Raw genomic sequence first — 15,457 nt, 5'->3', positions numbered from 1 at the left:
GAGGGGAGGGGAGGAGGGAGGGAGGGAGGGAAGAAGTCTTTGTTGTGATGCTACCTGGTGGGAAAGTTGGTGTTAACAAGGCAAATTAAGAATTTACTATTCAAAGGGATTGGTCTCCCAGAAGCACAAGAAAAATGTCACAAAACATCCATAAACTGGACTCATGGCAAAATCGAAAGGAATCCAGTATGTCATCAATATTAAGCAATATAATCAGAACTAAACGTAGCAAAATTTTTCTCCTTACAGTGATAATCCTATTTTTGGCAGATGAACAACAAACTACATATGAAATGAAAAGGACCAGAACCAAATCACCTCAGTTCTGTCATTTACAAGGTATAACTATTCAAGTCTAGTAAAACTGACCCTTGGTTTTCTTATCAGTAAAGAGGGGAAAGAGCACCTGTCCATCACTCATCTCAAGTCTGCTATGAAGCAAAAAAACCTAACGTACATAAGATTGTTCAAAAGATTAAAATAACTAACTATGCAAAGTAGCAAGGAAGACCAAGCAAAATAGTATTATTCATGATTTGCACATAGCCTTTGAAATAAAAAGTAATCAGAACTGCTGAAATATGGGAACCAGCACAAGGTTGGCAAAATACTGGAGAGACGCCCATCAATCTATCGACCTGCTGAGTAGCTAAGTAAAGACATATGGAGGCCTGCCCTGTGACCCCACAATTCCAATCCAGCTATTTACCCAAGAGAAATTTTAACAAGACCCATCTAAGAATGTTTTTATTTATTTTATTTTTTATTTTATTTATTCGTAAGAGCCAAAAACAAGAAATGTAAATGTCCACCTATAGGAAAACAGATAAACTGTTGTACATCCATATAGGAAACACTACTCGGCAATAAAAAGAAATGAACCACTAATGTACACAACAATATGACTAATCTCAAAAGAAGTCAAGACATTAAGAGTACATACTGTATGATTCCATTTTTATAAAATTCTAGAACAGGCAATTGAGAGGTGCCTCTGGGGACAGGAGGGACTGACTGAAAAGGGACATGAGGGAACTGCTGGAGTGATGGAATCTTCTAAATCTAGATTGGGAGAAAGGTTACATGGGTGTATACATTTGCCAAAACTCAACACTATACACTTAAAGTCTGTGCATTTTACTGTGAATTATATTTCAATTAAGAAAAAGGAATATAGGGAAAAAGATACACAGAGGAATATATACTCAGAATCGTGGAGAACAAAGTACAAACACTGTCAGGATTCTCAATCTTCATCCTCAAGAAGGGTATTTTGTGACTTAGGGAGTAACACTAATACCATCCTGGGAAATAGATGTACTAGAAAATAATTAAAAACAAAATGAAGAATTTATAATTAGATAAACTGGGCAAATACAGCATACTATAGATGCCAGGCTTGCCTTAATTATTTCCAACTGGAATTCACAACGCATACCTTTAAGTTTCTGAAAAGTGTGTGGAATACTTAGGTTCCATCAGCAAGAACAGAAAAATCAAAGCTATAATTTCGTTTCACAGAAAAACAAGAATAAATCCAGTTTATGGTTGAGGGTGGGTAAGATGGCACCTAAAGAAGGCTGTAAACACAACGACTAAGACTGTTTGAACCCTGGGTCCACTGTTGGGGACATTTAATTGTGTACCCCACAATTCATGTCGAAGCCCTAACCACCCCCCACCACAAAGCGGTAAAGTTAAATGAGATGATAAGGGAGAGACCCTAACCTGATCAAACTGATGGCATTCTAAGACAAGGAAGAGGGAGAGAGAGATTCCCCCCTCCCCGACCAAATGTGAGGACACAGTGAGAAGGCAGCCATCTGCAAGCCAGGAAGAGAGTCCTCATCAGAAACTGACCCTACTGGACCTTCATCTGACACTTCTAGCCTCCAGTCTGTGAGAAAAAACATTTCTGTTGTTTAAGCCACCCAGTCTATGGTATTTTGTTATGGCAGCTGAGCTGACTAATACATCCATCATTTACTACTCAGAATAATATACGTCAGTGCCATATCACAATAGCAGTGATCTCTGAAAATTTAGAGAAAACTAAAGAACTCTCTAAAGACAGGAGATTCAAAAAGAAAAACAAAAAAAAATTTTTAAAGGGTAAATTTCTGGAAATTACAAACCAATGAGCCTGATGTCTTACCCTAGTAAAATTCTAGATTTTATTAGCAACACATTACAAGCATTTAGAAAAAAAATGCAGAGATAACCAAGGATATAGTTTTACTAATGACAGAATTACCATAGTAACCTTGATCCCGATTTTTCCATTATTAGAGGGTATGCATGTGTAAGAAATGCTGCAGGTGTGCCTTGACTTCAAACAAACAAGTAATAACCTATGATACTGATTTAAATAAGATTAAGAAATATGGAGGTGGGGTGATAACAAAAGGTTAACTAATTATATCCAAAGAGTATTTATTTATTCATAGCTTAGGGTCAGGCACAGGGAAAAGAAGGGCTAACACATTCCAAATAAACACAATGTTTGGGTGAACCACTAATACCTCACATGATAATATATTTTAAACTCAGTTATCTTGATAGAACTAAAATGTTAATTCCTGGAGTTAGGTTAAAAAAATAAATGCATATCCTTCAGAGGATCCAGTGTGATGTGGATGGATAGACATATAGAGAAATAAATAAATACACACACACACACACGCTCACAAAGCCCTAATATTCAGAAACTGATTTATTCAGAAGAATACTCAGCACTTATGGAGAGCTAGATTGTATGCTACACTTCAAGATTGACAGTCACAAACCAGTGGTGGAGAAAAGATGGGGCAGCCAGACAATATGACTAGGTGCATGGAAACCATGTCACGGAAGGAGAGCTGGGGAACTTGGTATAGTTAACCCGAAGCAGTCTTTCTAAACCCAAGTTCAGTGAGGGAATTAAGCCTTAAGACATCCACTGTCTGTGAGGAGTTAACTTCCTTACTATGCATCTTCAGCGATGCTAGTCATCTCTGTCCTTGGGAGAAGTGAGAAAATAGTCACTCTAATCATCTTCTGTAGAGCTTACTTCTTTCATGGTATCTCAAAAACATAAACCAAAAGCTACCTAAAATTTTGCCTTTTTATATACCCCTTTGCGGTTATGTTTTCTATTAAATGAAGTAAGTAATGTAAGTATAGCTTTCTTTTGCTCTTAGGATATGACAAGAATAATTAAAAGAACACCAGTGAAACTGATAATCTTGACTAGGTTTCCTAGCAGTTTCTCTAATCATGGCATTTTCCTTTTAAAAGAAAAATAATCCTTAGGGCTTAGGGTTTACAGAAGTTATATTTTTATGGAATGGTTACATTTTATAGCTGTTTCCCATAATCCTGCAGAAGAGTTGTAATACTACATAGCCTAGTAGTTTTTTAGGATGAAAAGCCTAAGCCTTTTTTAGGTTGAAAAGCTTAAACTTAAACTTATTAGGATCTGTTGCTTTCTAACCTACAGCTTGCCCTTAAGTTCAAGCCACATACATAGTTTTAAAAAATCAGCAGTTAGGTCTGTGGGTGGAACCTGCAATCTGCCTTTAACATTAATTATTTTTTTAAAGAATCTTTGGCCTGTTTTACAATCTCTATGAATATACAACGTGTTCTTTCTGATGATTTAATTTGACAAAACTCCACTAAATTTAATAGACATATTTCCAAGAGTCATACCAAAAAATAGGTAAGTATGACTAATTTATCAATAGGTTGCCATGATGGCAACGTTTATCTTCCTTAACCGCCTTTATTTAAAGAAACTTCACTGCAAGAGGGCTAACCACTAACTTAAAAACATTACCATGAATTTCAGAGTTCAAAGTATTTTGGTTAATAGGTCTTAGTTTTCAGAATTCCCAGATTTGCCCAAGATCACACAGCTAGAAAGTGGCAGGTGATATCTGAAGCCAGTGTCTCCTGATCCAAGTCCCACAGTTCACCAGCTGTAGCCACCAAGGACCACCGTCCCCTCCCGATCCAGAGGCTTATGGTCAACAGACCGCCTCTGTCACACCGCAGCATTTACAGTCCCTCCCTTCCAGCCACCTTCTCCTCCACTCCTCTTCACTCACCCAACTCTCGTTTGGGGTTCAAGGTGTACTTCGAAATGAGGAATACAAAGAAGAATGAACAGAAAGGAGCGCCCCCAGTTCCTCCTGGGGAAACATCCTCCCAAGGCATGTGTTCCCCTTCTCTCTCCAGAACTATCTGGCCCCATGATGGGGAGAAGCAGCAGTAGCCACCCTCCCTCGTCTCCCACAATTTGAATAACTGAAGAAAACATTAATTTATACAGTCCCACCCTTTATTTAAAAAATGTTTTCAACTATCGTAAGATAGGTAAAAGGGGTGCTTTGGGCACAATGCATTTGTAAAAAGCACCCAATCACCCAATCCATTTTAGAAAGGCAGTAAAATGACAGAAAAAAAGAGGGTCCAGGTACTTGTGTCATCTCTGCTACTCAACAGCTGAGTGGTTTCTGGCAAATTATTAACTACACAATTCCTTAAAATATCTATCCTACAAGGATGTTATGAGGACTAGAAGATATGACAAATATAAAAATGAACTTTCTCCCAAAATGTCAGTTATCTTGAAGGTCAAACAATACACAGGATTATAAATAAAAAGGAATTGTTCTTCCTCATAAGACACCTAACATATTTTAAGATTGTATTTAGAACTGGCAACATGTGAAATCAAGTAATGTTTCTGAAACTAATTTCAGTGTTTACCTAAACAATATTTCATTTAGTCATTACACACTGCTGAGATTATTTCTTGAGCACAACCAGCAGAACCTCTGCAACACGTCTATTAGGCTACTGTGAACCAGTCAGCAGAGAAAAGCCTTGAGGAGGAATTTGTAAGATAGAAAAACAACTGCTCTCTTGTAAGAAGTACAGAAGGAGGGTTTTCTATTCTCTGCCACTTCAGACTCTCCAAGAGGCCTTAGTCACAAAAGGAAAATGGAACAATTAACTTGGTTTGAACGAATTCCAAAGTAAAGTGACCAGTCTAGGTATTTTCAGTTGCTTTTTCCTTTTTTGAAAATACAGAATTTGAATATGGACTCATAGGCAGGCCTACTTAATGATTTTATATACAAAATATTTACTAAGAGAAATTTCATACCTCACTACAAGATGCAACTGCTCTGTGTAAAGGTGTCAACCATTTGTTGTCTTTGGCATTAACTCTAGCTCCTGCAACAAGAAGAAAAAATTAAATTGAAATATTTTACATAAAATATTTTAAGTAAATGTCCTGAAATACTAGTTACATATAGTCCAAATTGGATAAATAACAACTGAAAATGTAGTACTTCATTTTTATACTTTCTGCTAATAAATCACCCTTAACTTACAAAACAAAACTATCCTTTTTAACTGATATAATTATCCAGTAAGGTATTAGCTCTTTTTATTAAAAATCAAAGAAACATCATTTTATATATAGTCTAGAAAAGCCACCTTTATACAGAGCACATCCAAAATGAAAATCAGACCCCAATGTAGAATTTGTGTTAAAAACCTCAAATACTTAAATACATGAATAAGAATACTAAGACATAAAACGTAGACCATTACAAAGTCTTCATTATAATTCTTTACTAATGAATGTATCATGTTATAATGCAATACAGTAATATCAAAATAGTTCTCCAGTAATGATTAAAAATGCTTTAGTACTATAAAGTTATTTTATAAATGGATACAATGGCTATAAACTTAGGGGAAAATACTGAGAAAGGAAATGAACCAATCCACATGTCTTTCCATGTTCTACCTAAAGTTCTAAAGTAGTAATAATTAAAACAAATCAACTATGTATTTTTTGTTTAAAAATCATTAAGTCAATGGACACAAATTTTCCTTAATAGAATGGAAATACAATTTAGTAAGACAATAAGTGCATTATGTAATTTGAGGGGGAAAAAATCTATCATCTATGTAAAATCCACTGATTTGGTGCTTAAATCCCCACCAAACAGAAGCAGCACGCTGTGGGATCACTCTACGTAGAGAGAAACCACCTTGACTCTCAGGACTAGAGGAACTTGCAACAGGTCCTGCACTATGAGCAATCCTAGATTTACATCTAGAATAATAACTAGCTAAGTGAGAAGAGGCTTTAGGAACCTAGTCCAACCTCCATACTTTCTAGATGATGAAATGCTGGTACAAGCAAGCAGCTCACCGCCAGAGCCAACTACAGCAGAACCAAGGATAGAACTCAGACATCCTAATGTTTACATTGTTTTGAGTGTGAGGTTCTAAGTAATAATCAAGTGCAGTGACTCCAAGTTACAGCCCGAATAACCTCTAGCTATAGGTCCCTAACTAGCTGTATGATCCCTCTGAACCTACATTTCTTCATCTATAAACCAGATCCCCTACTACCTTGTTACAAAAATTAACAGGGGAGTTCCCTGGTGGTCCAGTGGTTAGCACTCTGAGCTTCCAACGCAGGGGGCACGGGTTCAATTCCTGGTCAGGGAACTGAAATCTCACATGCAGCATGGCAGTCAAAATACAAACAAACAAAAAAAAACCAACAAAAAAGATTAACATACAAACCAATGTACCTAGTACATGTAGCACAGATACATTAGAGGTAGATTTTATAAGTCTGAATGTGAGAGAAAATGAATGAAAGGCAGGTGTAGGAAATCATCCACAAGTGCAGCAGTTGAAGCTGAACTCTGTGCGGGCAGGGCCAGTGAATCATGAACCAGCAGGAGAGCTTTCAAGACTGCTTAAAGCTGTGGGAGAAAGAAAGGGAGTCAGCAAAATAAAGAACCAGCCAGAGGGACTTCCCTGGTGGCAGAGTGGTTAAGAATCCGCCTGCCAATGCAGGGGACACGGGTTTGAGCCGTGGTCTGGGAAGATGCCACATGCCGCAGAGCAACTAAGCCCGTGCGCCACAACTACTGAGCCTGCGCTCTGGAGCCCACGAGCCACAACGACTGAGCCTGCGTGCCTAGAGTCCATGCTCCGCAACAAGAGAAGCCACCACAGTGGGAAGCCTGCACACCACAACAAAGAGTAGCCCCACTCGTCACAACTAGCGAAAGCCCACATGCAGCAATGAAGACCCAACACAGCCAACAAAAACAAAACAAAAAAAAACAACAACCAGAGCCAGAGACAGTGGTATATTAATGTAATAAACATATAAACAACTACTGACCAGGTTCTGTGGAGACCAAAATGGTGAAAAGAAGCTTTTCTGACCACAATAAAGTCAGCATTTGTTTTGGGTAAGAGCACGAACACTTGAAATGTTCACGGGTCAGAAAGTTGGAGCCCTAGAGACAGTGAAGAGGCTCCTTCCTTCTCCTCATTTATCACTTGGAACTTCAATGGTTCTCTATAATCCCTGTAACTCTTTCTATGATTTTGTATTTATGTGCACAGTAGGAGGGCAGGTCCTGGCATTAAGGCCTGAAGGGTAGTGACACAGACACTCAAAAGATGCAAGTACCCTGGAAAGACAGAAGTAGAGAAGAATGAGGCCTGAAAATGGGCCTCCAACAAATGGGAAGGGTCAGAAGTCTGATTCAAGGCATTAACCGACAAGGAAATAGAATGTGGCTGTCACAAAAAATGAGGATGATCTCTACGTGCTGATAAAGATCTGAGAAATAAAAAGTAAAAATAGGGCTTCCCTGGTGGCGCAGTGGTTGAGAGTCCACCTGCAGATGCAGGGGACACGGGTTTGTGCCCCTGGTCCGGGAAAGATCCCATATGTCGTGGAGTGGCTAGGCCTGTGAGCCGTGGCCACCGAGCCTGCGCGTCGGGAGCCTGTGCCCCGCAAGGGGAGAGGCCACAACAGTGAGAGGCCCGCATACCGCCAAAAAAAAAAAAAAGTAAAAACAGCAATAAGTAAGAGCTGTATGCATAATATTCTTTACTTCTACATAGAAAAAGGAAGAGTTAAGTATCTATATTTACATTTGCAAAAGGAAACCCTGGAGGAAAGCTAAGACATTAAGAACAGCGGTTGCCTATGTGTTTGCATTGGTGGTGGGGGGCAATGAGAATTGGATGATGTGATGGGGAACTAGGGTAGAAAGGCAACTGCGCTGTAAGCTGTATACCTTTAAAGGTGTGTATATTTTAATTCGGAAATGAAACTGAAATACTACATGTTCAAAAAGTGAAATGTACTGAAGGGGAAATGAAATGAAAGGAGTGGTCATGAAAAAACACTCCAAGAATTTGGCTTCAAGTGCAAAGAAAAAATTGGAAAGCAGGAAGAGGGTGAAGATAGTCTGTCTTTCTTTTGGAAATGGGTTATCAGATATACAACTGAAGGAAGAAAATCTAATATTTATGGTGCATTTGGCAGCCCAAAGTAAAAAACCTGCTTGCTTCATTCTTCCATTTTAAGTTACAATAATTAACTAATTAATTAAATCGTCTTTCTTTCTCTTTTAATAAAAAATTCAAAGTTAATTTTATCAAAAACATGAGTGACTATAACAAATAATCCACTAGTGGCTTAACGAGGACACATCATGCTGCCACTTGCAACTAGTAGACAACTTGATAAAAAATTTGGCTTGCTCTTTTTTAAAGATTCTAAAGATACTTAACTGCAGGAAGATCAGCACAATGGGATTTTAGACATCTAATCATATCCTATCTCAGAAGACACTCATGTTAAGTCATCTTCTAGTAACACTAATCAGATATTTTAATTCCTTGGAAATTAAAGGTCAAGTATGTGAGTAATGGTTGAGCTATCTCTAAGGACACAATACAACAAATATCTACCCTGCCCACATGGGTAAATTAGTATGTGCTTTATATATTAACAGACGAACATGGCATAGCAAGGGCCATTATAAGAGCAGCAGTTGGCTGCACGATGAAAAATGGCTTAAGACCAATAAACATGGCAGTGCACATCAGACGTCCAGGCTACCAGAGCTCATCTCATGTGAGCTCTCTGAAGGTAACCAGACTTCTGTTCCACACAGAGCTCCAAAATTAGCTACATATTCATATACACACTACAAAGTAATTCCAGTAATGGAAAAGACATTTCCAGAGTAAAGTAACTAATCCAACAGCTGAAAACTAGCCACAAAGAAGATGAAGACAGGAAAAAGAGAAGGAGAGGGAAGGGAGAGAGAGAAGGAGATGGGAAGGGGAGAGGGAGAGAGAGGCGGGGGGATGGAGGGAGACAGAGAGGAGGAAGAGGGGGAGGGGAACAGACCTAGGGGGAAGGGGAGAGAGTGGGAAAGGGGAAGATGGGGAGGGAGAGAAGGGAAGAGGGAGGGAGGGAGGGCAGGAAAAGAAAGAAATCCTATCCACTGAAAACACAAAATAGTCTTCCTAGACAGAAATAAAACCAAATGTAACAGCTCCAGTAGCATCATCACAGGCTCTCTACCCGGCAGAGTATAATATTTGTGATTCCAAAGGATGATCTTAAGTCACAAGAAAAGATTAATTTCTTTACTATTTGCTAATCATTAAAACAGGAAAGAACATAAAATAGCAGCGCCATCTCAATTGCTGCAGTCAGGCTACCGGGAGACCCTGTGGTAGGAGAAGCACTGCTGTGGAAGCTGAAGACAAGACAGCAATTTGAGGATGATGTCACTGATGACCACTGCAAACTGACACCCAAAGAAAGCCTTCTGAGTGCTAGCAGCATATCTAGAAAAACCCAAGGTTGTTATGCCCCACTGTATAAATCAAAGACTGTCTTTACTAGACTCCCTTTCACCCACAAATCCATCAAATGTACATCAACTGAGCTTTCCCTTAAGAAGAACAAGCAGCCAGAACCTACGTCACATCAAATATCTGAATTTGGATTCACCTTTCCAGAACAGAGATGTGATCAGATTTCCAATACGTTAAAAGCAAAAAGAAAACAAGCAAGCAAAAATCAACTGCAGGGTCATCCAAACAGCTTGGTTGTATCCATTTGATACCACAGTTATATTATACAGAAAAATCCAGATAACCTTCTTCCTTTCACCCAATCTTTTCATTTACTAATTCACACATATAAAATATATTCTGAAACAATAGTTTTTTAAAAGAAAAAACATATTTAAGGTAAAATTTCTTCCAAAATTAGATAAATGTCTACTACACTTAGAGATAAAACGAAAGTAATTTTAAAAAATAAAAAATCTGGTTCACTTTTATCAGTCTAGCCTGGGCTCTTGCCAGCAATGTAGCTGAAGAGAGGTCTGGACATATGAGGAGGCAGTCAGGGGTCAGCGGATGGAGCCCAGGAGTAAGACCTGTGATCTAATAATGGCTCTGTAACCAGCAGGCAGACCTGGGACTGCTCCTCATATGCCTACGCCTTCATTTTGGTAATAATAATCCTTGTGTGTGCGCGCCCATGCGCGTCTCTGTCTGTCTCTCTCTCAAGGGAGGCTAGGCCCCAGGTTAAAACAACACAGGAAGCACCTGTTTCTGAGCTCTACAAAGTCAGGCACCAAATCACAAATGTCCCATGTGGCTCTAGGTCTCATTCCGCAAGAAGACTAATTCACCTGCTTTCTCCCTAATCTGATCACTCACCAAGATCTGCCAATTCTTTGATTTTTGAACCTCAGTTATCAGTAAAATAAGAGCTGTGGTAAATGATCTCTACGATCCTTTTCCAGTGATAATATTCTACCCTATTTTGAAATACTCAGAATGTTATTTCATGCTTATTAAATACCTTGCCTTACTTTAACATTAAATAGGTAAGATAATATCTTTATAATCAATGTCAGGGATCTTCAAATTACAGCCCACAGACTGCCAGCCACCTATTTTTAAATAAAGTTTTACTGCAACATAGCTACACCTATTCACTTACGTGTTAAATAAGTAGCTTTCACATCACAGGAGTAGAGATGAGTAGTTGCCAGTGTGTCTGTATGACCCTTCACATAAAAAGTCTATCAGCCTCTGATCTAGGTGAAGTACCTGAGATTTGATGCTATTAAAATTATTTCTATTTTCCTATTTGTTTGTAATAATTATAGTCGCACTAATAATTTTCTAAAACTTCTGTTTGCAGAGCATAGCTTTTTTCTCTGCTCCTAAGCCACAGAGGAGATAGTCCCTATACAGTGAGCTGGGCCAGGAGCCAAGTACTTTTAGCACTCTTCCCAAACTGGAAATGATGCTTTCCTTTGGCTGTCTACCAAAAGCAGTGGCAAAAGCTTCAGATTCTGTTTTCAGGTTGGGGGAAGAATGAGCAAAAAGCAAGTACATTTCCACTTTTCCACCTGTGATGCTAGACCACGCCCCGCCCCCCCCCCCACCAAGCTAGTGCACTGTATCATTTAAGAGGGTGTTATGGATATATAGATATTGTGGGTTGAACTGTGTCCCCACCACCAAATTCATATGAAGTCCTAACCCCAGCACCTCAGGGTCTTCACAGAGGTAATTAAGTTAAAATGAGGTGTTTTTTTTTTTTTAGCATGGGCCCTAATGCAATATGACTGGATCCTTATAAGCATTAGAAATTTGGACATAGACATGTACCGATGGAAGACATAAGAAGGCGGTCATCTACAAGCCAAGGAGAAAGTCCTAGAACAGATCCTTCTCTCACAGCTTTCAGAAGAAAATGACTCTGCCAACACCTTGATCTTGTACTTCCAGCTTCCAGAACTGTGAGAAAATAAATTTTGTTGTTTAAGCCACTCATCTTGTAGTAATTTGTGATGGCAGCCCTAGTAAATTTATATACCAACACTGCAGTCTTTCAAAGGTCACACACTTTAGGTCTAATTCTTATTACCAGAAACACAGTACACATATTTCCTTATTAAGAACTTTATTTTCTATAAAAGGCCAATTAAATGATTAACTAATACAACACATTATTTAACCACCTAACACATGCTATAAACAGCCTGAGGTATTGGTAAACCTATGTTTGAAAAATATAAGCATTACACGAATAGCTCCCATAGAAATATCTATATTTAGGCAGCCAGTAAATTTAGTCCTTAAAACAGAAGTTCTTCAACAAAAGTTATTTTCTATACAAATTTTACTAAATGCTAAGTAGAAGGGGGTGGGTAGAGTGTAGAGGGGAGCACAGTTCAGACTGCAGCAGAGTTAAGAGTCAGATAGCCTGAACTCCACAGTCAGATAGCCTGGGTCTGACTTACTATGCTGGCTCTAGCTTTTATTAGCAGTATAACTTTCAGCCAGTTATCACATCTCTAAATGCTTTCACTTCCTTTATCTATAATAATACCTTCCGAGTTGAGGATAAAATGAAGTCATAAATGAAAAAGCTAAATTTAACACAGTACTTGAGATATAGTAAGCACTCACTGCTTCCAATTACTTTGCTCCATTCAATAATAATTGTAAGAGTAATTCTACTAGACTCTAGTGTTACTATATAGATTCTACGGAAGGATTCACTTGTTTGATTACATATAACATGTCAAAAGTTATACCCCTCATCCATGAATCTTAAAAATGCATCATGGACATCAAGTGAAGTTTCTTCAGGAAGGCTGCCAATTCGACTAAAAGAGCATGTTTGTGTGCATGCCCTTTTGCCCCCTTCTCTCCACTGTTTGTGTCCTAGAATCCCTATCTAACACCCTTTTAGATGATCTAGAGGTCATCCACAGGAGAATCTCCCTTTATAACACAGAAGAACAAGGTAAGGCTGTGCTACAGGAGAGATCAAGCAAGAATCTTCGTTATTTATTTTTTTAAAGGTTTTTTTTTTTAAATTATGTGTATCACAAAGTTATTTAAGTCAATAAATTTTTAAGGAATTTCGAATGTTCTGATTCTTTCCACTGCCAATCACCTTAGTTCCTCCAAACTCATAATCTTCAAGATAAAACAGCCCTTTCAAAAAGAAGCTATCATGTGAGTCAGCCCACAATTCTTTTAGTTAGGCTTCTTTGATCTCCAATGAAATATGGACACACTTCAAAATTCCCCACCTGTAATCTCTGGGATCCAATTTCCTCAAGCGATTTACTTTAGGACCGTGTTTAGGGTCAGGCGATGGATCTGCCTGGTTCTGAATTTGACACCCTCTAAAAATGTATTAGGTTCAAATCATATTCACTCCTAAGCCATCACACCCTAGAACAGTACAGATCATTGGGATATGCCAATACTTAAGATAAAAAGTCTGTTAGGTTTTTCATAGTTTACTTGGCAGCTCTGTCTTGTAGTTCTTTCCCACAGATCTAACAGGTAGTTCTATGAGTAAAGGAAACCACACAGTTAATCTATGAGGCATTTTTTGCCCCACCCCACTCCAAACAGATGTTCTGGAAAAAGCATATTCCTCAATGATATATAATGGCAGTCCAGTGGTTAGGACTCCACGCTTTCACTGCTAACAGCCCGGGTTCAATCCCTGGTAGGGGAACTAAGATCCCACAAGCTGCATGGTGTGGCCAAAAAAAAAAACAAAAAACAAAAAAACTTAAAGGATTCAGCACAGGACTAGAGCAAAAATATACAAAAGCAGAGTAAACTGAGCAAAATACAGTTAATAGGTAAATATATTTGAAAGAAATTATCCCAGGAAAGGAGAGGAAGAATTTGTGAACTACTCTTTATACACAACTTCAGAGAAATTAAGTTCTGAACAGAGACCTCAAAGAAAAGCTCCAAGAAAGACGTAAAACAATGCAAAGAGATGAGAGCTGGCAGATCAGGAAAGAGAAAAGGAAAATAAAGCAATCAAAGATAAAAGCCTAGAAACAACAAAAAGCAGAGTAGACATGTCTTACAACACAGTCAAGAATCTGAAGCCACAGCCAGAGTGAATCTTTAAAAAACTAGGTCAGCCTCTGTCCCTCCACCTAAAACTCCCCATTGGTTTTCCACATCACTTTAAGGGCCAAAGCAAGTCTTTACCTGGAACACCCCCAACCTCTGCTTTACCTCCTACTGCTTTTTTTCACGTGCCTCCAAACATGCTACACCTCACAGTGTTTGTTCTTGCTAATCTCTTAATTTCCACTAACATCTGCACCATATGCAAGGCTCGCTTCCATATTTGCTTATCTCCCCGAATGTCACTGAATCCTTTCCTGATAACCCAACACAAAATAGCAACTGATCCCCACCCAACATACCATTCCTTTAATTTTTCCATAGCAATTATCAACACATGACAAACTATATATTAACTTGCTACTATCTCCCCCACTAAAACATAAACTCCATAAAGGCTGGGACTTCTTTATTTTATTCACTGCTCTACCACAGCACCTAGAATGGTACCTGCTATGCAGCCAGGCTCATTAAGTATTTGTTGAATGAATGAAGGATAGGTAAAAGGAAATAACTTAAAACTAAATTTAAAGACAAAACTACAATCAGAAAATAGCTGATAAAGACAGATGAAGGATATCCATTTTAGTAGCAAAACACACTGCACAAAAATTTACTGACAGAAAAACACACGGAAATAAAACATGTAAAGATGCAATGAAAGATATAAATGAAATAAAAATCCGAATTTCAAAACTAAAAGTGTACATTCACATAATGCCCTAGCAAAAAGAATCAAGAGATTTAGCCTAGGAAGTTAGCATGAATTTCAGGGATAAGGAATTGAATCCTACAGGCATCCAGGCAGAAGAGAATGGACTATGGTGGTGGAAAGTGTAATGGGGGGATGGAATGTAAGCAGAGAGGAGCTCAATTCAAGACTTTCACTCAACGCTAGAAGACAGTGGAGTAACATCTACAATATTGAAAGGAAAAAGCATAAATTGAGAATTTTATAACTAGCTAATCTACCCTTCAACTAAATTAAAAAAAAGAAATGGTCCAAAATAAATAAGAATACAATATCCATGAGCTCTTACAGAAAATATAAAAACAAAAACTACTTGATGATGAGGTCTATTCAACCAAAAGACATCAAAATTTTAAAACCTGGGAATAGAGAAGCTATGAATAAGGACAGAGTGTGTGTGTGGTAAAACAGCAGGAATTATGATTACAAATTAAACTGTAACGTCGTAATTCTTGACAATGGAAACACAAGAGTGAAACAAATTACAAAACGTTACTTCCTAACTTCTCACCACAGTAGATCAGAAAACCACCAAAACCTGAAACATAAACATCCATGAACATCGAAGTACACGGCTCTAAGGAATGATCAATTTCTTTATATTCTTCACTTTTCGTTTTAGAGAACTATTTTAGGAACTATTTATTCCTTGCCATGGATACCAAAGTAGTTTTTATAATATGAAATTATAGTAATTTACTTTATTGTGTGTTCTTATTGGAGCATACCATGACTTTTGTATAATGCAAGAGCTAAATGGAGATTATTATTTCACATTGCTTAATTTTCTTAAGATTACACTAAAGTTAACCTAATTACTATTGTAACATGTCACTGGTAACTAACATGAAGGGTAAGAACAGTCTGCCCTAAACTTTTCAG

General features: G+C 38.1%; 1 protein-coding gene and 1 non-coding gene across 5 annotated transcripts in view; both read right to left on the bottom strand.

Annotated features, from left to right (window-relative positions):
- The window catches only part of ANKRD28 (ankyrin repeat domain 28), a 169,480-nt gene that overhangs the window by 57,233 nt on the left and 96,790 nt on the right, over positions 1-15,457 (bottom strand). For all 4 annotated transcript variants that reach the window (XM_024747532.1, XM_024747541.1, XM_024747547.1 and 1 more), the window contains exon 4: positions 5,153-5,223. In XM_024747532.1, coding sequence (XP_024603300.1) covers positions 5,153-5,223 — 71 coding nt within the window. The remainder of the gene's footprint in view (positions 1-5,152; positions 5,224-15,457) is intronic.
- LOC112401661 (small nucleolar RNA SNORA18) lies at positions 13,199-13,333 on the bottom strand. The gene has a single exon (XR_003003613.1). It is a non-coding gene; the product is annotated as a small nucleolar RNA SNORA18 (small nucleolar RNA).

This window comes from Neophocaena asiaeorientalis, unplaced genomic scaffold, assembly GCF_003031525.2.
Source record: "Neophocaena asiaeorientalis asiaeorientalis breed wild unplaced genomic scaffold, Neophocaena_asiaeorientalis_V1.1 scaffold33, whole genome shotgun sequence".
Lineage (NCBI taxonomy): Eukaryota > Metazoa > Chordata > Mammalia > Artiodactyla > Phocoenidae > Neophocaena > Neophocaena asiaeorientalis.
Note: the sequence above shows the minus strand (reverse complement) of the source record. Positions and strands in the feature narration are given on the sequence as shown.